General features: G+C 31.1%; 1 protein-coding gene across 1 annotated transcript; it reads right to left on the minus strand.

Moving 5' to 3' along the window:
- Window positions 1-2,684: 2,684 nt before the first annotated feature.
- Window positions 2,685-20,958, minus strand: LOC105179332 (stromal processing peptidase, chloroplastic-like). The gene is given in 17 exon segments (XM_020691287.1): window positions 2,685-2,782; window positions 10,050-10,177; window positions 12,950-13,120; window positions 13,355-13,558; window positions 13,812-14,036; window positions 14,241-14,375; window positions 15,101-15,202; window positions 15,836-16,027; window positions 16,030-16,134; window positions 16,268-16,456; window positions 16,581-16,688; window positions 16,874-16,921; window positions 17,385-17,583; window positions 18,054-18,295; window positions 18,879-19,063; window positions 20,349-20,429; window positions 20,657-20,958. Coding segments are annotated over 16 exon segments (2,364 nt in total). The 5' UTR covers window positions 20,392-20,429; window positions 20,657-20,958; the 3' UTR covers window positions 2,685-2,694.
- Between the last annotated feature and the right edge of the window lie 3,162 nt (window positions 20,959-24,120).

The following is a 24,120-nucleotide window of genomic DNA, read 5'->3' on the forward strand; positions in this document are numbered from 1 at the left end:
TCGAATATAATGTTAGGGTACAATAATGTTAGACGATAAATAAAATAAATAACATTGTTCAGGTTTAACCTTTTTAGATTTATCTTTAACACTTGAAATTAAAAATTACCAACTTAATTTTTTTATCATATTTTCATATTAGATAAGTTTTAGAAAACCCGTTCATACTTTTTTAGCTACTAAAAAAGCGAGATTTTAAGTTAAACAATATATTATTATTATGCTTATAAAAGTTCAAAATTTTCATCATCCACAAAATATAATTACAGAATATCATCATAAAAGAATATAAAAAGTTAATTTTTTCGTGAAAAAAAGAATTAGTTTGACAGTTTTACAAACTTCAGTGATTAAAGTGATAAAATCAAACTTATTGACTATTTTACCCTCCAAAAAGTTAAAATTCAACTACAATTCCCCTAAAAAATGGCTTTTCTTATCAAAAACTAATGTTCTTTATACAAATTTTTATTAATCTTAGGGCATAAAAAGAATAGATAAATTTAATACAAAGGACATTATTTTGTCAACAAAAGGTGGTTATTATAACGCTCTCTAAGTTAATAGATAATATAGAGATAATTATATTTACGCCCCTCATCTTTTTTACAAACCATCCCTTCAAACAAAAAATTTTAAAAACTATCCCTGATAACCTTTAAAATTCAAAAATTTCCCTATTAAACTTTAAAAAATGACATAAATGTCCTCAAAAATATTTATTTAATTACCAAAAGATAGATGAATGTCAAAATTGTTTTAATTAATATATTAACAAAAATTAATTGTTAGATTACAAATTTAAATTTAAAATTATCTGTATAAATTATTTTAAATTCTTAGAACTAATTTTTTTTTATTTACAATTAAATTTTATTAAAATTATAATTAGACATTTATACATATATATTTGAGGGTGGGCATGGTGGTAGGATTGAAAAAAAGAATATTTTTTTTAAAAGTATTTAATAATTTAAAATACTTTTTAATAAATAAATTATTTACTTTACCAATTCTAATGTGCTTAAAAAAAACTAAATAATAGGAAGGTTTATATAAAAGATAAAAATGCTTTATGTGAAAAACGACGGTACACAATAACCAAAACATATTAGAGTTTTATTATTTTAAATTCTTAGAACTAATTTTTTTTATTTTTATTTACAATTAAATTTTATTAAAATTATAATTAGACATTTATACATATATATTTGAGGGTGGGCATGGTGGTAGGATTGAAAAAAAGAATATTTTTTTTAAAAGTATTTAATAATTTAAAATATTTTCTAATAAATAAAGTATTTACTTTACCAATTCTAACGTGCTTAAAAAAATTTAAATAATAGGAAGGTTTATATAAAAGATAAAAATGCTTTATGTGAAAAACGACGGTACACAATAACCAAAACATATTAGAGTTTTTTAGCTACTCATATATTGTGACAAAAAAAATAATTATTGTACAAGGCCAATCATAAATAAATAACACCAACAACAGAAGCATACTCGATTCGTGTGGATAATTTAAACTTACCTTGCCGAATGTGGAAGAGACAGCGACCTTTAGCGGGACTGTTGTCAACAATCCTGATGCCACCAGTAGAGATTTCTCGATTGCGAAATGTATCGAAGCCCTGGGTAGTAAAAAAAAGTGGGATGCTGTTTTGCAGCTGCCATACAAGTCAAGCCTGTGAGCTAGTTTGAGGCAGTGAGCCAGTGCCTGTGGTTGAAGTCTAAGGTACAAAAACCTGCTTTCTCAGGTTCAAAAGCCGAGGTTCCTTTGTTTCGGGCAAGTCCAATTACAAACAAAAGAGAAGGAAGGTCCCGTCCCACGGGTTAGGTGCTTAGCTTAAGGTGGAAGGCGAAGCCGAGGCAAGAGCAAGGGGCGTAGCGAGAGAAGAATTCAATCTATGTTCCATTCTCAATGGTTGGTCGGTTGGCTGGAGGCCAGGATGCTTTGGTTTTTCGGATCGATCGCAGTGGTCAAATGCGCTGGTCTCTTTCCGGGGTACCAAAAGCAGAGGAAGCTGTTAGTCCAGCGGAGGAATCAATAGATCTAGTTGAGTTTAACCTAGCCTTGCCGGGTAGAATAGAAAAGGGCTCCCTAAGTTTTTTGATGGGCTTGAGGCCCGAGTTCAATAATCTTAGATCCTCAATTCAACATCGAGTTCTTACACCAGACATTGATAGAGCAGTTGCTGATGTGAGATCCGAGGAGACTCAACTTCCTTCCCTTTCTGTGTCTGTGTATGAAGAATTACCGGTCTTAGGAAGAGTGGATGGAAGAATAAGGCCCTATTCTTTTTATTTTTAGAAGAGAAAGATAGCCCACTATACGATTAAAAACTCCTTGCAGCAGGAGAACGGGAGTCTTGCTAGCTCATTACGATCCTTAGTTCGGTATTCAATAATAAGAATGGAATGCAAACCGCTTTAAGCAGTATCCTCCAAGCCCTTTTGAAAGCTTTAGAATATATTCCCTTTGTTTTATGCAATTATCTTTGCTTAGCAATGTAACATAATTCAAAATAGACATTCCCAGGGAATTTCCACTGCATAGTTGCTTTATGCTCGAAAATTTCTTCAATAATGCTTGCTTTGGCTTGACAACTACCCTAATGTAACTCCCACGGCTAGTATGAGCACGAGAGGTTTTAGGATAGGCTCTTGGAGCTCACAAATGCGCGTAACCTTTTAAACAGTAACCCGATACCATGCCTGCCTTATTCTAGACTGAAGAAGATTTCCGACATTCAACTCTTCGGACAGCTCGATGAAAAGCCTGCCTTATAATTTCGTAAAATTATATATTTACACAAATATATTAATAAATAATAAATACTTTAAGAAGTTATATTTAGCCACTCAATACTCTAATCACCAACACACACAATTCAAATGGGAAACTAATAAAATGTATTAACTTTAAATGAATTAAAAAAAAAAACCCAAAAACTGATGGAACACATCAAGTAAAGAGATTATGAACAAATTAAACCATAAATATATTAGAGAATATTTTAGCCACTCAATATTGTAACTATAAAATGTTAATTACTGTACGGAGCAAATCTTTAATAAATAACACCAACAACAGATGCAGACTCGAATAATGTGGATAATTTAATTTGGTATAGTTATACATTTACACAAAAACATTAGAAGTTATTTTAGCCACTCAATATTTTAACAACCAAAAGCTAATTACTGTAGGGTTTAATAAATCATACTAAAACAATAATAAAAAATACTACCAGCATAAAACATGTAGATAAGTCAATCTTGTATAGTGTTAGAGTACAAACTCTCAGTTGATGTTAAAATTATCAATTATATAACTTAACCAAACTATTCAAATTAGAGTGCAAATTCTACTTTAACCCTACATTTTATAATAGATGATGCTTTCGTGTGAACTTAAAATATGTGCAACAGAAGTATACTGATTCGTGCGGATAATTTAATTTTGTACAATTATACATTTACTCAAAACTATAATTCATAATAAATAAAATAAAAACTATTTAATCATCCAATATTTTTACGACAAAAAACAAATTACTGTAGGAGTTGAACATAAATAAATAATACTTGATCATCAATAAATAAACTCCTACAACATAAATAAATAATACTAGATCATCAATAAGTAATACTACTAACGCGAAGCATGCAGATAGTTCAATTTCGTATAGTGTTAGAGTACAAACTTTCAATTTATATTAATCAATCATACAGTTTAACCAAAGTACTTAAATCTTATTTACATTGTGTAAATTTTTATTGTTTCTATTTAATTAGATGAAAGAGAAGATAAATAAAATAAATTACATATAAAAAATGATAGTCTTTATACAAATTTTCATTAGTCTTATATGTGTATTAAAAGAATAGGTTTCTATTGATAAATTAAAAATATAGGATATTTTTTGGGGTCAACAAAAAGTCGTAATTATAATGTTCACATACTTAATAGATAACTACTCAATAAAACACAAACAATTCAATGGAGAAACTAATAAAATGTATTAACTTTAAATACATGAATTTAAAAAAAAAAAAAACCAAAAACTGATGGAGCACATCAACCAAAGAGATTATAAACTAATTAAATCATAAATATATTGGAGAATATTTTAGCCACTCAATATTGTAACTACAAAAAGTTCATTACTATACGTAGCAAATCTTTAATAAATAACACCAACAACAGATACATATTCGAATAATGTGGATAATTTCATTTAGTATAGTTATACATTTACACAAAAACATTAAAAGTTTTTAACAACCAAAAGCTAATTACTATAGGGTTTAATAAATTAGATTAAAACCTTACTAAAAAATACTACCAACGTGATACATGTAGATAAATCAATCTTGTATAGTGTTAAAAGTACAAACTCGTTAAAATTATCAATTATATAATTTAACCAAACTATTCAAATTAGAGTGCAAATTCTACTTTAATCCTGCATTTTATAATAGATAATGCTCTCATGTAAACCTAAAATATGAGAAAAATTTTATATCACATACTAATTATAAGACCCAGAAATACTAAGTGGACATCTAAAATCCACCAAGCACAATGACACAAAGAGCTCGACTCCTATAATGTATCAAAAACAATCACCTACCTCACACTCCAATCTTCAAGGAGATTTGGAGAACTTAATATCAATAACCTTTCTATTTTGTTCTCATTTAGATATATTAAAAATATATTATATACCAACTCCAGGAAGTACAATCATCAAAGAGAGTATGAGCTAATTAAACAATAAATATATTGAGGATATTTTAGCCACTCAATATTGTCACAAGTTAATTTTACGGGGTAGATATTTAATAAATAACACCAGCAACAAAAGCATACTCGATTCATGCGGATAATTTAATTTTGTACAATTATACATTTAGTCAAAACTATTAATACATAATAAATAAATTAAAAACTATTTAGTCACTGGAGTAGAACATAAATAAACAATACTTGATCATCAATAAATAAACTGCTACAACATAAATAAATAATACTAGATCATCAATAAATAAACTCCTAAAACATAAATAAATCATACTAGATAACTTTGTATTAATACATAATAAATAAATTAAAAACTATTTTAATCACTGAATATTTCTACGACAAAAAGCTAATTACTGTAGGAGTAGAACATAAATAAACAATACTTGATCATCAATAAATAAACTGCTACAACATAAATAAATAATACTAGATCATCAATAAATAAACTCCTAAAACATAAATAAATCATACAAGATCATCAACAAGTAATACTACTAACGCGAAGCATGCAGATAGTTCAATTTGGTATAGATAAAAAATGATAAATTTAAAACAAAGTACATTTTTTGGGTCAACAAATGGTCGTTATTATAATGCTCACATGCTTAATAGATAACTACTCAACAAAGCACACACAATTCAATTGGGAAACTAATAAAATGTATTAACTTTAAATACATGAATTAAAAAAAAAAATCAAAAACTGATGGAACACATCAATTGAACTAATTAAATCATATATATTAGAGAATATTTTAGCCATTCAATATTGTAACTACAAAAAGTTAATTACTGTACGGAGCAAATCTTTAATAAATAACACCAACAACAGATGCAGACTCGAATAATGTGGATAATTTAATTTGGTATATTTATACATTTACACAAAAACATTAGAAGTTATTTTAGCCACTCAATATTTTAACAGCCAAAAGCTAATCATTGTAGGGTTTAATAAATTATACTAAAACCATAATAAAAAATACTACCAACGTGAAACATGTAGTAAGCCAATCTTGTATAGTGTTAGAGTACCAAAACTTGTTAAAATTATGAATTATATAATTTAACCAAATTATTCAAATTAGAGTGCAAATTCTACTTTAACCCTGCATTTTATAATGGATGATGCTCTCATTTGAACCTAAAATATGCGAAAAATTTTAAATCACACACTAATTATGAGACACACAAATGCCAAGTGGACATCTAAAATCCACCTAGCACAATGACACAAACAGCTCGACTCCTATAATGTATAAAAAACAATCACCTACCTCACACCCCCATCTTCAAGGAGATTTGGAGAACTTAATATCAATAACCTTTCTATTTTGTTCTCATTTGAATATATTAAAAATATATTATCTACCAACTCCAGGAAGTACAATCATCAAAGAGAGTATGAGCTAATTAAACAATAAATATATATTGAGGATATTTTAGCCATTCAATATTGTCACAAGTTAATTTTACGGGGTAGATATTTAATAAATAACACCAGCAACAGAAGCATACTCGATTCATGCGGATAATTTAATTTTGTACAATTATACATTTAGTCAAAACTATTAATACATAATAAATAAATTAAAAACTATTTTAGTCACTGAATATTTCTACGACAAAAAGCTAATTACTATAGGAGTAGAACATAAATAAACAATACTTGATCATCAATAAATAAACTGCTACAACATAAATAAATAATACTAGAACATCAATAAATAAACTCCTAAAACATAAATAAATCATACTAGATCATCAATAAGTAATACTCCTAACGCGAAGCATGCAGATAGTTCAATTTGGTATAGAGTTAGAGTACAAACTTCCAACTTTTATCCAATCTATCAATCACATAGTTTAACCAAAGTGCTTAAATCTTACTTACATAGTATAAATTTTTATTGTTTTTAATTAGATGAAATAGAAGATAAATAACTTATAAAAAATGATAAATTTAAAACAAAGTACATTTTTTTGGGTCAACAAATGGTAGTTATTATAATGCTCACATGCTTAATAGATAATTACTCAACAAAGCACACACAATTCAATTGGGAAACTAATAAAATGTATTAACTTTAAATACATGAATTAAAAAAAAAAAAAACGATGGAATACATCAATTGAACTAATTAAATCATAAATATATTAGAGAATATTTTAGCCACTCAATATTGTAACTACAAAAAGTTAATTACTGTATGTAGCAAATCTTTAATAAATAACACCAACAACAGATGCAAACTCGAATAATGTGGATAATTTAATTTGGTATAGTTATACATTTACACAAAAACATTAAAAGTTTTTAACAACCAAAAGCTAATTACTGTAGGGTTTAATAAATTATACTAAAACCTTAATCAAGAACACTACCAACGTGACACATGTAGATAAATCAATCTTGTATAGTGTTAAGAGTACAAACTCATTAAAATTATCAATTATATAATTTAACCAAACTATTTAAATTAGAGTGCAAATTCTACTTTAACCCTGCTTTTATAATAGATGATGCTCTCATGTAAACCTAAAATATGCGAAAAAATTTATATCACATACTAATTATAAAACCCACAAATGCTAAGTGGACATCTAAAATCCACCAAGCATAATGACACAAAGAGCTCGACTCCTATAATGTATCAAAAACAATCACCTACCTCACGCTCCCAATCTTCAAGGAGATTTGGATAACTTAATATCAATAACCTTTCTATTTTGTTCTCATTTGAATATATTAAAAATATATTATCTACCAACTCCAGAAAGTGCAATCATCAAAGAGAGTATGAGCTAATTAAACAATAAAAATATTGAGGATATTTTAGCCACTCAATATTGTCACAAGTTAATTTTACGGGGTAGATATTTAATAAATAAAACCAACAACAGAAGCACACTCGATTCATGCGGATAATTTAATTTTGTACAATTATACATTTAGTCAAAACTATTAATACATAATAAATAAATTAAAAACTATTTAGTCACTGAATATTTCTACGACAAAAAGCTAATTACTGTAGGAATAGAACATAAATAAATAATACTTGACCATCAATAAATAAACTGCCACAACATAAATAAATAATAATAGATCATCAATAAATAAACTCCTACATCATAAATAAATCATACTAGATCATCAATAAGTAATACTACTAACGCGAAGCATGCAGATAGTTCAATTTGGTATAGAGTTAGAATACAAACTTTCAACTTTTATCCAATCTATCAATCATATAGTTTAACCAAAGTACTTAAATCTTACTTACATAATGTAAATTTTTATTGTTTTTAATTAAGATGAAATAGAAGATAAATAACTTATCAAAAATGATAAATCTAAAACAAATTACCTTTTTTTGGGTCAACAAATGGTCGTTATTATAATGCTCACATGCTTAATAGATAACTACTCAACAAAGCACACACAATTCAATTGGGAAACTAATAAAATGTATTAACTTTAAATACATGAATTAAAAAAAAAAAAACCAAAAACTGATGGAACACATCAACTGAACTAATTAAATCATAAATATATTAGAGAATATTTTAGCCACTCAATATTGTAATTACAAAAAGTTAATTACTATATGGAGCAAATCTTTAATAAATAACACCAACATCAGATGCAGACTCAAATAATGTGGATAATTTAATTTGTTATAGTTATACATTTACACAAAAACATTAGAAGTTGTTTTAGCCACTCAATATTTTAACAACCGAAACGTGAAACATGTAGATAAGTCAATCTTGTTTAGTGTTAGAGTACAAACCCGTTAAAATTATCAATTATATAGTTTAACCAAACTATTCAAATTAGAGTGCAAATTCTACTTTAACCCTGCATTTTATAATAGATGATGCTCTCATGTGAACCTAAAATATGTAAAAAATTTTATATCACACACTAATTATAAGACACAAATGCCAAGTGGACATCTAAAATCCACCTAGCACAATGACACAAAGAGCTCAACTCCTGTAATGTATAAAAAACAATCCCCTACCTCACGCTCCAATCTTCAAGGAGATTTGGATAACTTAATATCAATAACCTTTCTATTTTGTTATCATTTGTATAGGTGAAAAATATATTTTCTACCAACTCCAGGAAGTGGAATCATCAAAGACACAATGCCACATTTCGTATATTCACGTACTAGTACAAATGTATCTGCTAACACTCGAAATGCAAAAGCAACAAATTAGAAAGAGATCTGTGTAGAGATAAGAAGAAATGCGCTGACCCTATAAACAAAATGTATAAAGGAGCCATAAGAAAAATAAAAGGATTACCTCCATTCTCATACTGGAACCAGAACCAGAACCAACACTAGGTAGATCAATCAACGCAACTAAAGCATTTAACTTATGTTCAATGCTTAAATCTGGATATTCACTCTCCATTAGTCCTAATAACCACACTTCTCCCAGATTCCTCAATTCAGTTTCATGTTAGATCTACTAACATGAACTTCGGATTGACTGCAAACCAAAAACATACTTAGAATCATTTGCATCGTCTCCACTAGTAACTTCAGAAATGCCAGCCTACTCCCAAAGTCTTCACAGTCACATACGAAATCATTGCATTCTTTGTCAGCAGCATAAATCCGTAATTAATACCCAGATGACAAGATCTTTTCAAACAATGTTGTCACCCTGAAGTGATCAAAAAGCTAATAATATCTAAAACTGTTGAATAGTGTGCATGCTTCAATTGGCATTGCTTCATGGATAACACAACAAAAAAAAAAACAAACAAATTTGTGATCAAATGGAATCCATCGGGGAAAAGAGCCCCTAGAAAGTCGGTCAGATTGAGGTTGCAATCAAATAACTTGAATGTAGTAGGAATCTGTCATATCCCAGCCCCCCTTTCGTTTTAATTCCCTTGAATCAATAGAGCCACAACCCATTAAAATTTTACTAAAATCATCTATGGAATGTTGCTGCATTCAGCAAACCTGCGAATATTTTCTGTTAATCACAGTGAAGCTCCACAAACTAGTCTTTCCATTCGAACACACCCAAAACATTCTTCAAAGATAAAATTGCAACTAAAACGAGCTTGTGCAAACTCAGGTCACCAACTTCAACAGAAACTACAGAAAAAGCTTATTGGTTGCATCAAGAAATCAAGTATCCTGGCAACAAGAGTTCACATGAAATGAGTATGCGTAAAAAGGGTAAAGAACAGAGAGATGCTCACCTTAAGACCACCCTTCTCATAGGAGTATTATACTTGATTTGTATGTTTACTGCTGCTAATACTAACACTGCAACAATGCTTGAGACAAACCGGGAGTACCTCACCCACTTCAAGATTTGTTTGTACCACTAAGCACCAAAGCAAGCAAAATGGAAACAATATTAGAACCGGGGAAAGTACAGAGGTTTCTTTCCCCCACAAAAATGCAATAGGTCATGACCTTTAAAACCATCCAGCTCTATACATAATATTATGCTACGTTAAGAATACAAATACTAAAGTTCTCCAACAGAATGTAAGATGGATTATGAACACAAAACTTCGCACAGAAAATCACATTGTGCATATTTTTATTACTTTGTGTAACACGTGGTCTTCTCACCAAGTGTAGCAAATGTAACTGAAAAAAAAAATTAACTTATAAAGTTATCATTAGAAGAGTTTAAAGAAAGATGGGAGACAAAAATGATTTGTTAGTTAACCATGATTCCCAACTTCATATACCTGGATAAACCTCATTGGAAGAGTTTAAAAGAGAGATGGAAGACATAAAAAGATTTGGTAGTTATTTCCAGCCTCACATACCTGGATAAACCACATTCATAGGAAATATTAGTGGTGAAAAATTTATATACTTGTCTATATGCAGTATGAACGACTTCTGTAACTCCTTTTACTCCAGCACAAATCGTACATTTTTTATTTGTTTACTTTTAAGTTTTACCCTTGGCACGGAGAAGGATCCATGTAAGAAGCACCACTACTACTATACACTGAACTTGCACCCTGCAAATATAGCCATCTAAGAGGAATAATCCATAAAATTAAAGAAATTATAATAATATGGCATTTAAAAACTTTTAGAATAATTATTGTCAGTTATATTGGTAAATAATATCAAGATCAGAATCTATCACCTCCCAACCAAAAATAGTAGTCAAATAAAGCAAAGCATGTCTAAATAAAGGATTTACACAGGATTTTCAGATAGCCATCAAGAAATGTGTCAGTTTTTAGATATAAAATAAAATATGGCATTTAAAAACTTTTAGAATAATTATTGTGAGTTATATTGGTAAAATAATATCAAGATCAGAATCTATCACCTCCCAACCAAAAATAGTAGTCAAATAAAGCAAAGCATGTCTAAATAAAGGATTTACACAGGATTTTCAGATAGCCATCAAGAAATGTGTCAATTTTTAGATATAAACCAAAAATAGATGGAAAGGATTGTGCAATTTTTTTTGAAGTAATATGCCTCCCACACAAAACAAAATACTATTATTCGCTATTATAAATATGTAAAAGCTAAGCTAATCAAACTCCCCAAACTTAAACAATGTTTGTCCTCAAGTAAAAGTCTGACAATGCAAAAGACATGTTCTCAACATTGTGCCAACGATTCGTAATAACAAACGTAACCTATAACCTATATGCACATAATCTCAAAATACAAATGCCGCAATACGTTATGTAAACGTTAACTTATCATAATGAGGGTAAGAGGCCAATCACATCACAACACCTTGTTTCGCCAAGTGGAGAGTAGAACAATCAAGCTTCCACAAAATCATAGGTTTCTAAATGTCACCATACCCGTCGCTTCAACACAATACCCTTTATCCCCTTATATTTGCCTAATTTGGAACGACCTTTGTTGTTCTTTCTTTTCTTTGGCCACTAATGATTTTCTTTTTCTTTTTTTCTTCCCCTTTTGTCTTGTCACGGCTTTTCTTTCCTTTCTTTTTTTCTTTGTTTTTTCCGTGGATTACGTTCTTTAGGCCGTATTTCGGTCTTTTGACGCGAATGACAACACTTGTGGTGAAGGCACCCGGTTACTCAACCAAAAACCGTTTTACCTAAAGTGCTTTGCATACTCATGGCTCTAGTCACCGTTTTACGTGAATAACAACATTTGTGATGAAGTTACCCAGTTACTAAGTGACCTAAACCAGCGGAGTAGATGTAATCTTCCCTTTTCTTGCTATTCTTTCCATTTTTTTTCTCCCATTCATGGTAAAGAAACTTCTAAGGGGAAGGGCCTTTGACTTTTCAAAATGATGCATGTCCCATGTTAGGCTTATAAGGATCAACTGGGCAGCGTTTGGCAAACAAATATAATTTCACAAGAACTCCGATGATTGAGTGGAAGCACAGACATTCCTACTCTTTTTTCAAGCAATTCAAAATGTATGAAATTAGGCCTCAACTACTCCACATTTACTCAGATCAACAATCACATAACGCAACTGCACATTCATGTCTACTTGAGATTCCCATAAGTATCTATTTGCAGAAATCGAAGATCACAAAAGTAGCATAAGCTACAGCATAAGACTAGCATGATTACTATTGCCAAGCACTTGTGTAATTCTCAGCATCACGGCTTATGATTATGACTTTTGTCCAGAAATATTGAACAGGAACATTTTGAAGAAAAAGCATCCTGTCGTAAAATATGAAACTGCAATTTCAAAGTTAAAAATTTTAATGACACTGCTTCTTAGAACCTTTAGTTTCAGACTAACACTAAGCGCTTGCTTCATAGCTAGAACAGAAATCTAACTTTTCACAGCCAAAACACTGATGTATTAATTCTGGTGCAAACTATTCCATCAAAATAGACCTTGAGGTTTGAAGAGCCAAAAAGAGCAAGAATCCTGAGAAAATAGTGATATGTAGAGACCAGATGTTTCAAAAATCAAGTATATAGAGAAATTCTTCCAATAAAACTAAATTGGAAACAAGATCATGAACTGAGTTTCTGAAGCAACACTTAATTTTATTCCTAAAAAGGAAAAGACAGCAGTCAATTACAAACTCTGATAGAAGAATCAGAAAAACTTCCCAAACACAATGAATATTTTTAACTTATTGAGAATATAAAAATTATTTACCTTGTAATTTACAGGAATGCCATTTGAAAGACGCCGCTGCACAATTCCCGTATCCTCGTCATAAACCTTTGTCGTTTTCTTTTCTTGGTCAACAGGAATGAAGGATGGGTTTTGCTTCAACCTTAATTCTTGCAGCTGTTCTGAAGAGATCAACTCTTTTGGTATATCAAGCTGCAGAAGAGAGAAAAAAGTTTTAAGTCAAATAGGAACTGGGCGAATGAGGAAACTTCCCCTTTGCCTTCTACTCCTACTCTTCTGTAAATGGGAATCACAAGAATTAACAGATCTTCCGAGCATAACTTTCTAAAGATGAAAACATAAAAATCTCTCTCCAACTGGAGGGCAATGGCCCCAGGCCCGCCTGATGCCCCTCTTATAACATATAAAAGCCTTCAAGGTAAATACCTCGGGCTCAGCCTCAATGGGTTCCTTCAAACCAGCTTCAATAGCATCCACAATCTCTTCTGGTTCTATCTTGAAGTCAGTTTCACCAATTCCATCAATGTGCACTTTCTTTGGCACACATGCAATAATTGCAGCTGGGTGCGGCGCAGATGGTTTCCCATAATCAGATATGAACTCCAATACCTCTGCGCCAATAGAGTTGACCTAAGACATATCAGAAAATACAACATCAGTATGCAAACTTCATACTAGGAACATCTACAACTTTGCGACATGTGAGTTTGCTGTTGATTACTTCCATATACATAATGAGGAAACCAATAAGTCTGAGAAGGTAACTGTTCATATTTCAAACAATTTTGACATATCATGATTTATCTGCTACATGTGAAGGCAAAATACAAAAAGCTACCATTCAGGTAAACCAATTGGATTGGAAGGAAAAGGCAATAATTACCTCTTCAAGTGTAACTGTACCAGCAACAGCAACCAAACTATCATGTCCTTGCCTCTGATCCATCACAGTGTGACCGAGTGCATCACTTTCCATAATGAAATCTAAGTTATCCACTGAGGATACATTGTCAATCATAGCTGCCAATTGTTCACTATCTTTCAACAGGGCATCTAGATAACGGGCTAATTCACCATTAGTAACACCAAATTCTTTAAGCCTTCTAACCTGAAATGCAAAGCAAAAACATATAAAGGATGACAGGATAACTGGAAAACCTAACCAAGCTAAATTGTTTCAAGAAAACAAAGAGAGAAAGGCAACAAATGGGATCCTATTATTCACATTGAATACAGTATCTGTAAGTGGCAACAAGGTAACATATATGATTGTAGAGAGAGCATGAGAAAGAAACTTAGGGAAACAACAAACCTCCAGCACAGCAACTTTGATTGCATTTTGCCAATTTTGAGGTTCTGCATTGACAGTGAGACTGGTTACTGTACAACCTTCTCTTCCTGAATCACTGTGATCCAATTCCACCGACGTAAATGGGGGATTCGAACTCTGAAAATTCTTCAGATTAGCTTCAAATACAAATAATGAAGACGCAAACTAAAACACCAACTGCCTAGACAAAATTGATAATAGCCACACAGATAGACACCAAATCAATGTAACTCCAGGCCAACATTGTAAAATTAATATCTCATGGAACCACATACAAATTGAACTATGCAGTGAATATACTGTCAGAATCTTTCAGAGACTAAGGATGACAGTACTTTTGATGCTGAGCAATTGTGTTCATAGTGCCATGAGGAAGATAAAAAATCATTCCATGAATTAGGTTACCTTCAGCTTCATTTCCTCAAGAAAATTATTGACTGGTTGCCTTTTCAATAAGTTCATAGTTCCAGTGACCAGTCAACTCAGTCAATGCATTAGAAGAGGCACACTGAAGAAAACATATGATTAGTCATTTTTGGCACTGACAAGAAAAAAAATAATATTTGTTACTTTTCTGCAATATACTACTTGCCTTATATTTTTCTATAATTTTGTCATTCACTATGCCTGGATTTGGATGAAAGAACACATAAAGAGGAAACATTGTATCTCACTTCTCCTTTTCTTATATAATTAAGAAAGAAAAAAGGCGCCTCACGAATTTCACAAGCAACTTAAATTTTGACCTGAGGCAACATAAAAGCAAACCATAACATACTAGAGGCAGAAATCCCAAGACGGCTTTTTGCACAAGAACCAATTGAAAGGAAAAGTCAGTGCACCTGGTATCTTGTGTTAATTCGGAAATGCAAAGCAGAAAGAAAGATCCTCTTCATCAGCACATTCCGCAAGTCACCATATGTACGAACCTTGTTAACAGGGATCTGAGAGAAAACAGCAGTAGATTCATTATGGTAGAAATTATTGATAAAGAAAACTACCTTTTTATTCATCTAAAGGAAATGGAACATCAGCGAAGGACTCCAGGTACTCCTACTCCATGTTCTTAAAAACGTTGACTATAAGCATGCATAAGCCATGGCAATCCATTACCATCTCTGTATGGGAGAACAGAGAAGATAGTGACTGCCTTCAGATGTTAAAGCTTCCAAAACCAGCACCAAATAATCAACTGCTGGTCTTCAAGTGCACAGGCTAAGTAATACACGTAACCAAATAACTAAACACAATTCAATTTTGACTAAGATAGCTAACCTTTTTTTCCTGTTTTCTCTTTTTTCTTCTTTTGTACTTTTAATATCATCCTTGCCCATGTAGGCAATTGTGTTCAAAGTATGATGGTAAATCAGAGAAAGGATGCCTTTTAATCCCTAATGCCCCCAACCCCCACATCAAAAATATAAAGAAGAAGAGCAGAATAGAAGATATGGAAGGAAAGAACACTTTCAAGAGTAACTATAATAGTCTATGCACATAGAACAAGTCCCAGTAACAGCATAAAAGCAACGATGCAAAGAAACAAATTTCAATAAATACTTAGAGAGAGGAATACAAACCTTGAAAAACATATTAATTGAGAAATTCTGAAGCAATTCATGCTGAAATATTTGGGGCAGCTTTGCATCGGTGTAGCTTCCAGGAAGGGACCAATTGTGTTGAACAGGAGGGCGAATAGCATGCCTTTCCTTTCTAAAGTTTTTTGATGTTTCCACAGAATTGGATAACCTTTCCTGAGATAAGCCACTAGCCATCCAACTGACAGCTTAGGAACAAGGAAACTGGCCATCGCACCAAAAGCGCTTGGTGTAGGTGAAGCAGCTACCTCACTTTCCATGCCCGTCTGTCCAAAAACTGCCTACAAAAGACTTGGAAATTACCTACTACTTCTGAGGTAACTACAGAGAAACTAAATGTAGACACAATAACAGACGGATGCCCCAGATCAACATCATCTAGAGATAGTTAATCAATTGAGAACAATTGCATACTTCAATGTGGTTAACCGTCTTAGAAATGTCATCAATGTCCCCAACAATGTATAATGTGGCATTTGCGGGGAAATACCAGCGCTCATGGAATTTCCTGATTTTATCGGCATCCCATTTCTTAATCTGCTCCTCCAATCCAATAGGAAATCTTTTGCTCAACTTGTTCTCAGAGTGCAAGTGTTGCAACAACTGTACCAACAAAAGAAATGAAGAATTGGGTTAAAAACAGATAGCAAAAGGAAGAGATATTTGGTAAACAATGAGATTGAGAAATAAACATAAGTTATCTATGTCCATCTATTGTGATAAATACCTGACAATCGACACGGTATTCTATGGTATTCATCATTTGTAGTTCTGACAAAATTGCCCTTCTCTCCTTTTCAACTCGAGAAGCCAGAAATTTGGGGTGTAAAGCAATCTATGGCCAACCAAAAAGAGATTCATAAAGAAACCAACTCCAAACAACATATAATTGGAAAAATAGTAAACTATGTAGAAACAAAAGAAAGAAAATTGAAACCTCATGCATAGCCACTGCCATAGACAGGATGAACACAAAATATAAATCATATCGAACCATTAAAAGCAAAAGAGTGGCTATACCTCATTCAGAGCATCCAGAACAACTGGAAACAAATCACCTTCAGAATCCTAGAGATTGAAACTTCAATTATATTAGGAATATAGAAACACAATGCTGAAAAAAACACAGTAAACCACTATGAACAGAGACGAGACTAACAGAGAAGTATCATTTAAAAGGACATCAGCCAGAAAAAACATGAGATGAAACTAATGGTAACAGTTATATAGATGCCAATACATTTATGAATAAGTTTCCAATCCTATTGTCCTTGATAAATAACTACTTTGTGAGGCAAATCAACCATCTTCATCTTCACATTCACAGTGAGTTTTGTCCCCTCTAGGACAGTCACAAAGAAAGTCAACTCTGTTTCCTCAGTTTCCTGAGCTTCTATGGTTGTCCCCCACATCATCAGTATAATCATCCGTTTCACAAGGAAAAATGCATGCAATCAAAAGTAGAGAAGGATAAACATCAACCAAAAAGACAAGCCCATCCTCACAAGCAAAAGATGGAAACTGCACAAACCTTTGTACTGGTTGGTGAGTGAATATGAACCACTGTGTGATGAAAATCTGTGTAAGCATTAGATCTTGCCCCAGTTCCAAGAAGTTTCTCATGTTTCTTACTTCCAAGGAATGCAACATGTTCGATCATATGAGCCATTCCTTGCTCATCATCTTCCTCATCAATGGAACCCACGTGAACTTCCATGTGAGCTTCAAACCTTGAAGAATATTAGAGAGGTACGAGAATAACAGAAAAGTGATCTTTCTTCAAATTGTAATACCAGTATGATCATTAGGGAATGGTAAATATTTTTTTCTCCCGATTATTGCTTCTTTCCCACCATGACACACTCATAATGCTCTTAAAAATAATTATAATAGAACAAGAGAAAGAAAGAGAATAAGAAATACTTCATAATTCTAAAATCATGCCATTAAAGAAGAGATGTAACCCCCCCCCCCCCGAGCACCTTGTTTGAGCAGAAAAATGATGAAAAATGGTGAGGTCAACATTCATATATTCCTAAATGGGGAGAATTTATTTTCACACCGCAGTGCAGATTGCAATGTTTCATGATTTTCTTGAAGAATTGATTAAAAACTCTTACAATGTCACAGTAAATTCGGAACAACCTAAAAATACATTTATTGCATCCAACTGACTGCAAAATATTGTAAACAACAGTACCTGTTAGGAGGGACTTTGTTCGGCAGAATGAGGTAGCGAAGCCCATTCTTCAGTTGTCCTCTGTGCAATTTCGGGTGAGAAGGAAGCTCAAATCTCAAAAAGTTCTCAAATTCTTTTCTCTCTACTTCTGATTCTAATAAGTCCAAACCCTCTTTCTCCATAATACCATCAGGCCATGCTGTACTTGCTGCATGTGGCTCTTCAGGGCCCACAGTGGCATGTGGAACATCAAATTGTCTAACCTGGCAGGAACAAATCAAATAGAAGTGAGTTCAGACTATTAGAAGATAAATGATGAAACTTCTTGAAATTAAGATTAACCATATAGAGCATGCAAATGCTTGACACAAGAACCAGATACCAAGGGAAGGAATGGAAACAAAATCAGCATAAACGCACTTGTTTCCTTAAATTCCTTTCACTCTCCTCAGAACTCGCCATTCCCTTCCTTGCCTCAAAAAAACCATCCTAAAAAAGGACAACGATGCTGTAGAAAAGCAGTGTTGGATAATGTAAATATTTGCTCTGAATTGTGGTGTGGATGAAGAAAGATCCTCAAAATTTTGAAAAAGATGGAAAATGGGGTGGAAATCAATTGTAATCATAGAATTATGATCAAAGATGAATATAATCTATAAGTAGCAGAAAACAATTGATGCCATTCAAATTTCCCCACTGCCAATTTAGCAAGAAGAAAATGATATAGAAAAGAGACATCACAATTTTCATACGAATAGTAAACAGACTGGCTAACAACTTGTCTTCACAGATTCACCATCAAGATAAAGCACTGGAAAAGAACTACTACAGTTACCAATGCCTTACATTAGCATAATCAAGTTTGTGCCTTGGCAGATGAAAGGTTGACTTGTCAACAAAGAATCCGGAGGTGAATCTGTCCACACCAATTTGCTTTCTTTTGGAAGCATGGAAGCAAGTCACTTGTTGACACTTATCTGCTAACCGTGACTGAGGTATCAATTCATTGAGCTGAGAAGAATATCTTCTCCCTGTAGTCCGCAATAAGGGACACCATTAGCAAGATATTATAGTCAGTAGGGTGACAATGGAAAAAGATAGTACGCAAGTCAGCAAAACAAAGATTCCTTGAAAAATTGAAATAATTTTATGTATAATACAAACTAGATAAAAGCCATTTCAACAAATTTCAGACAGGAAATTATTACCTTATTTTGCTCCAACCTATTTTCAAGACTTAGGACAGACATAATTCAACTGTGTCTTTACCCTTGTCAACGGTTGTAACATCAAATGAAAAGGTCTACTTAATGCAAACGGAAGCAATGTCTTTGTGTCAGCTGACGATCCAAGTGCACAAAGCCTTACCCTACAAGTAGGGAGGTTTTATTGCCAGAACGTGAAGCAATGACCTCAGGATTTAAAGAGTAACCTTTACAGAGTGCCACATCAGCTCAAGTAATTACAATCATATTTGAATATATGCCACAAAATACAATACATACATTGATAAAAATATGGAACACAAGAATTCTGTCGAGATGAGTCTCATAACTTTGAATGAAGATTACAAGTCTGCTAAAACAAGTTATAGTAGAGTCATGTACAAACTAAAAATTATAACACTGGAATTTTTTAACAAATCGGGTAGCAGCATATTCAGTAAATGCTGAAAGCAAAAAAAATAATACACATGGCAAGGTCCCTGTTTCATTCTAGTACTCATGCCGAATCATGAATTTTGAAAAAGTAAATTTATGAAGTCACTCACTAGAAATCCATTATAATAATCCTACACCCAACACAAAGGAAAACAGAAATACTTATACATGCCCAAATATGCTTGCATGTGTATGTATAGTTATCTACATTCTAGGCCCGAAGAAGAACCTTTACTAAAGGGGTATTGGAGTTCTCATTCGACTGCATAATATATAATTTAAAATTAGTAACTAGATCGAATTTTAATTTCTTATATTCGATCTTGAGGCTTTGGAGTCCAAACAAGAATGCTTCAGCACCCCCAAAGTTTATCTCAATAATTCCGAAGTTCCACAAAATAGATTCAAACTCTCTCGGTCTCCTTCAATGTACAATTTACTCAATCAATGTACCAACCCTACACATCAAGAAAAGTCTTCCTACCTTGATCTTCTCTACATTCTCACAGAATAATAAATAATCCCAGATTCAGAAGGGGAAAAAAAAAGACACGAAACCCATGAAAACATATAAAGTTACTATCATTAAGAAATCAAACTGAAATTAAAATTGCCAAAATAACTTCAATTATTGAGAGGACAAAGATGAGAGCACCTGTAGTAGAGAAATCAGTTTCTCTGGAGTAGAAAACCCACATTTTCAACGCGATTTTTTATGGATTCGTATAACTATCTCCTGCAATTTCAAAGGAGGATATCAACTTTCCTTTCAATCAAATTATAAAAATGAGGGCTCTCAAATCTTTAGTGGAGAGAGGCGGGTTTCTTCTGCGTAGAAGGGTCGAGAGAAGAGAAGAAGTTAACGGTGGACAGTGGGTACAAATATTTAAAATACGAAAAATAGAAAAATGAACCCAACATAGGAAAAAGATAACGAATATATTCTAGGGTTGAGCGACCAACCACACGCAGTCTTGGAATGATGAAGTTCTTGAAACCAAATAAGCAGGTTATACTCCTCCATGGTGGATTCGCCGGCTACAAGGAACTTCCACGAAGGCACGCGCGACCGCTCCGTCGTCGACAGAACCCCCATAAACTACTCCAAGAAATCTCAGTCTATATTGATCCGCAAAATCGACAGTGAAATTATGTAAATAAGCACATCAACAGTCATAAACCCATCAAGAAGTGAATCGAAAATATCAAACCCATAAAAAATATATATATATTTTCAGAAGAAGCAATTCTTGTTTTCTTGTTTACTTCTAAGCATGAGATAGGAAGACACGCACGGTGATTGAGCGAGGAAAGGGAGAGAGTAGACGTAATTGTCAAATTTGTATTTTTACATTTTCATAATCAACCCATTCTTTTTTTTATTATTATAAATAATTAACTAAATCTATTTTTATTTTATATATCTATATTCTATATCTACCTATACTCTGTCTATCTATATCTATATATCTATAAAAAAGATGAATGTCTTTAAAAGTCTTTTTTACTTTTTGACTCAACTAATTTAATCGTATAATATTATTTTACTAAAGATAAAAATAACTAGAAAAAATCATAAACATTTGAAGAATATTGAATACATTTAGAAATTTTCTAGCATAGTTTCCAAGCACATATATAAATGATAATTAGTTAGAGACAAAATTGTCATATAAATCAAACTTTTGAAAGTAAAACATGTTAAAAGATAAATAAAAATAAATAAATTGAATCACTTATCCTCAAAATAAAAGACTATTTGTTGTAAGACGCTAAAAGATAATTTGAACATCTGGAGTGTGACTACTACTTGTCATGTAATATTTTATTCATTTATGATATTATAATATGAACAAATTGTCATTGTACTAAATTCAATCTTTTTCGATAAAATACACTGAAATTTTTACTCCTAAACTATCGTCACATATACTTGTTTTCCAAATATATTAAAAGAAAATGAAGAAAAAATGGGCACGCAACCATAAACAAATTAATGTTTGTACTATTTATAAACTATGAATCATTGGATAGGTCTTTTAAAATTTTGTAGACATATTCTACTTTTATTGATATAGATATAATAATATTGTAACAAGTATTACAGAAATAGTTATTAACTAAGTCATTCAATAAGTTATTAATAGACATATAAGAATAATCTATTCGACACATGTTAAAGTTTCAATGAACCACAATTTTTTAATGATTCTTATTCATTTTCTTTATTTTATTTATGTAGTCATCATAAATTTGATCAGGATCTTTTGAGAGTCAAACAAATTGGTTTTTTTGTAAAAATAAAGCAGCTAACTAATTAATTACTTAAAAATATAATACTACAATAGAAAATTACAAATTTGAAATCTTATGCAATTACAAATAAATAAAATAAGCTTCGCATTCTTTTTATTTGTTTTATATTTTTAAATAAATCACATATGAAGAAATAACTTTAAGTTACTGTTAATAGTGTACCATAGACATAGATTAATTTAAAATTTAAAATAAAAATTTCAATAATTTTTTAAAAGCAATAACCCAAATTCAATAGATTATCAACTAATATTATAAATTTAAAGTTAATATTAATCCTTTAAAAAATTATTTTAGATAATACATTAGTATTAAGTATACGTGATTAAGGTCAATTATATGATGTATTTTTCTATTGATACCCCTATACTCTTATGATATGATGCTTGTTCTTGGGTGTATTTATGATATTTTAGGTGCTTTTGTGGAAGGAATGAGAGTTGCAAGAGAAGAACTAAAATAGAAAAATGAAATATTCTAATAGGAGCGCTGCCAAAATAACCTGTGATCCACGGGCTATCAAACATGCAGTAGGCAAAATTTGAAAATTTCTAAGTTGAGTGCTAATATGAAACTTGTTGTGGAGCTAGTTTATTTCCTTGTAAAATATATTTTAGAAGCTTGGTAGAAATAGAACTAAAAAGGAAAGGAAAGAAAAGAAGGGTTAATTAAAGGCAGATTCCTTGTCCCTCTTACCATATTAAGTAACTAGCTTAAAAAGAAGAAAAGAGACAGGAGAAAGAAACCTTTTGGCTGGAAAGATTGAAACGCGAAAGATAATCTATGACTTGATTCTCGATCGTCAAAATAATCATAGATTAGTTATAATTTTGGTACTTGTTTCATTTAAATTGTCGTGGGACCGATATTTATTATACTGCTTGATAGCTAGTGCACTTGTTAGTGACCTATACACATTTTAGCAATCAATACACAAGTGAAAATATATTATAGATTTATGTAAGTTATGAGGTAGTTTGTTTTTATATTATTTCTTAAATAAATACTTGCAATGGTCTTAGATTGGCCAATATTTATCATAGTATTAGTGTGACGCCTCAAAAATAATAATATATAATCGAGGGATTAATTGATAAATTTTTATAAAATTTAGTTAATTAGTAAATAAATTATGGGTCATAATTAGAATATAATAACACTTGAATGAATTAAATTGGAGTTCGTTATAATATTTTGGGACAATTTATATTAATTAAGAAAATTAGGAAGGACGTAAATGGTATTTTGAGAAAAATTTAATTAAATAAATAAAATAATAATAATATTATATATAAATAATATATATATATTTTTAAGTAATATAATATATATATATATGTGTATCTTAGTAGTGATATAATATTATATATATATGAATTAACGGAAAGGCCCACCGCCTCACCACTCACTAAATATATATATATATATTAAATTAAAACTCATTGGCATATTAGACAAACAAATTACACACACTGACGCGCACAATTACGGAGGAAACAGGTACGGATTTTAGATTTAATTCTTTATTAATTTATATAATTATATTATTTAATTAGTCCGTTTATTAAATATTGTTTATACTAAGCGATATACCATTTAATCAGAATATTTTACGGGTTTGGCTATTTAAAATAGTATCGAATTAAATATCAAATTGGATATAAAAATGATATTGTTGGTCGATTAGATTGTTAAATTTATTAGATTTTAATATTACTATAGTTAATTTATATAATTCCATCAGAATTATTAACCAAATACGCAATTATATATATTATTGTTCAATTAAAGTGTATAATAACGAGAAATTGATAAAAAATTCATAAAAATATTCCGAAAATTATATTTAATAAATGGTATGTTAATAAAGAGGAAAAATGAAGATTTCTATTTCGATAGAAATGAAATATTAAAGAATTATTAGAAATTGTACAAATGATATTCAATATTATATTTTAAAGAAATTACGATATTCTCGATATATTAATTGTGTATGATTAGATTGTTAAATTTATTAGATTTGAATATTACTATAGTTAATTTATATAATTCCATCGAAATTATTAACCAAATACACAATTATATATATTATTGTTCAATTAAAGTGTATA

This window comes from Sesamum indicum, unplaced genomic scaffold (assembly GCF_000512975.1).
Source record: "Sesamum indicum cultivar Zhongzhi No. 13 unplaced genomic scaffold, S_indicum_v1.0 scaffold00142, whole genome shotgun sequence".
Classification (NCBI taxonomy): Eukaryota; Viridiplantae; Streptophyta; class Magnoliopsida; order Lamiales; family Pedaliaceae; genus Sesamum; species Sesamum indicum.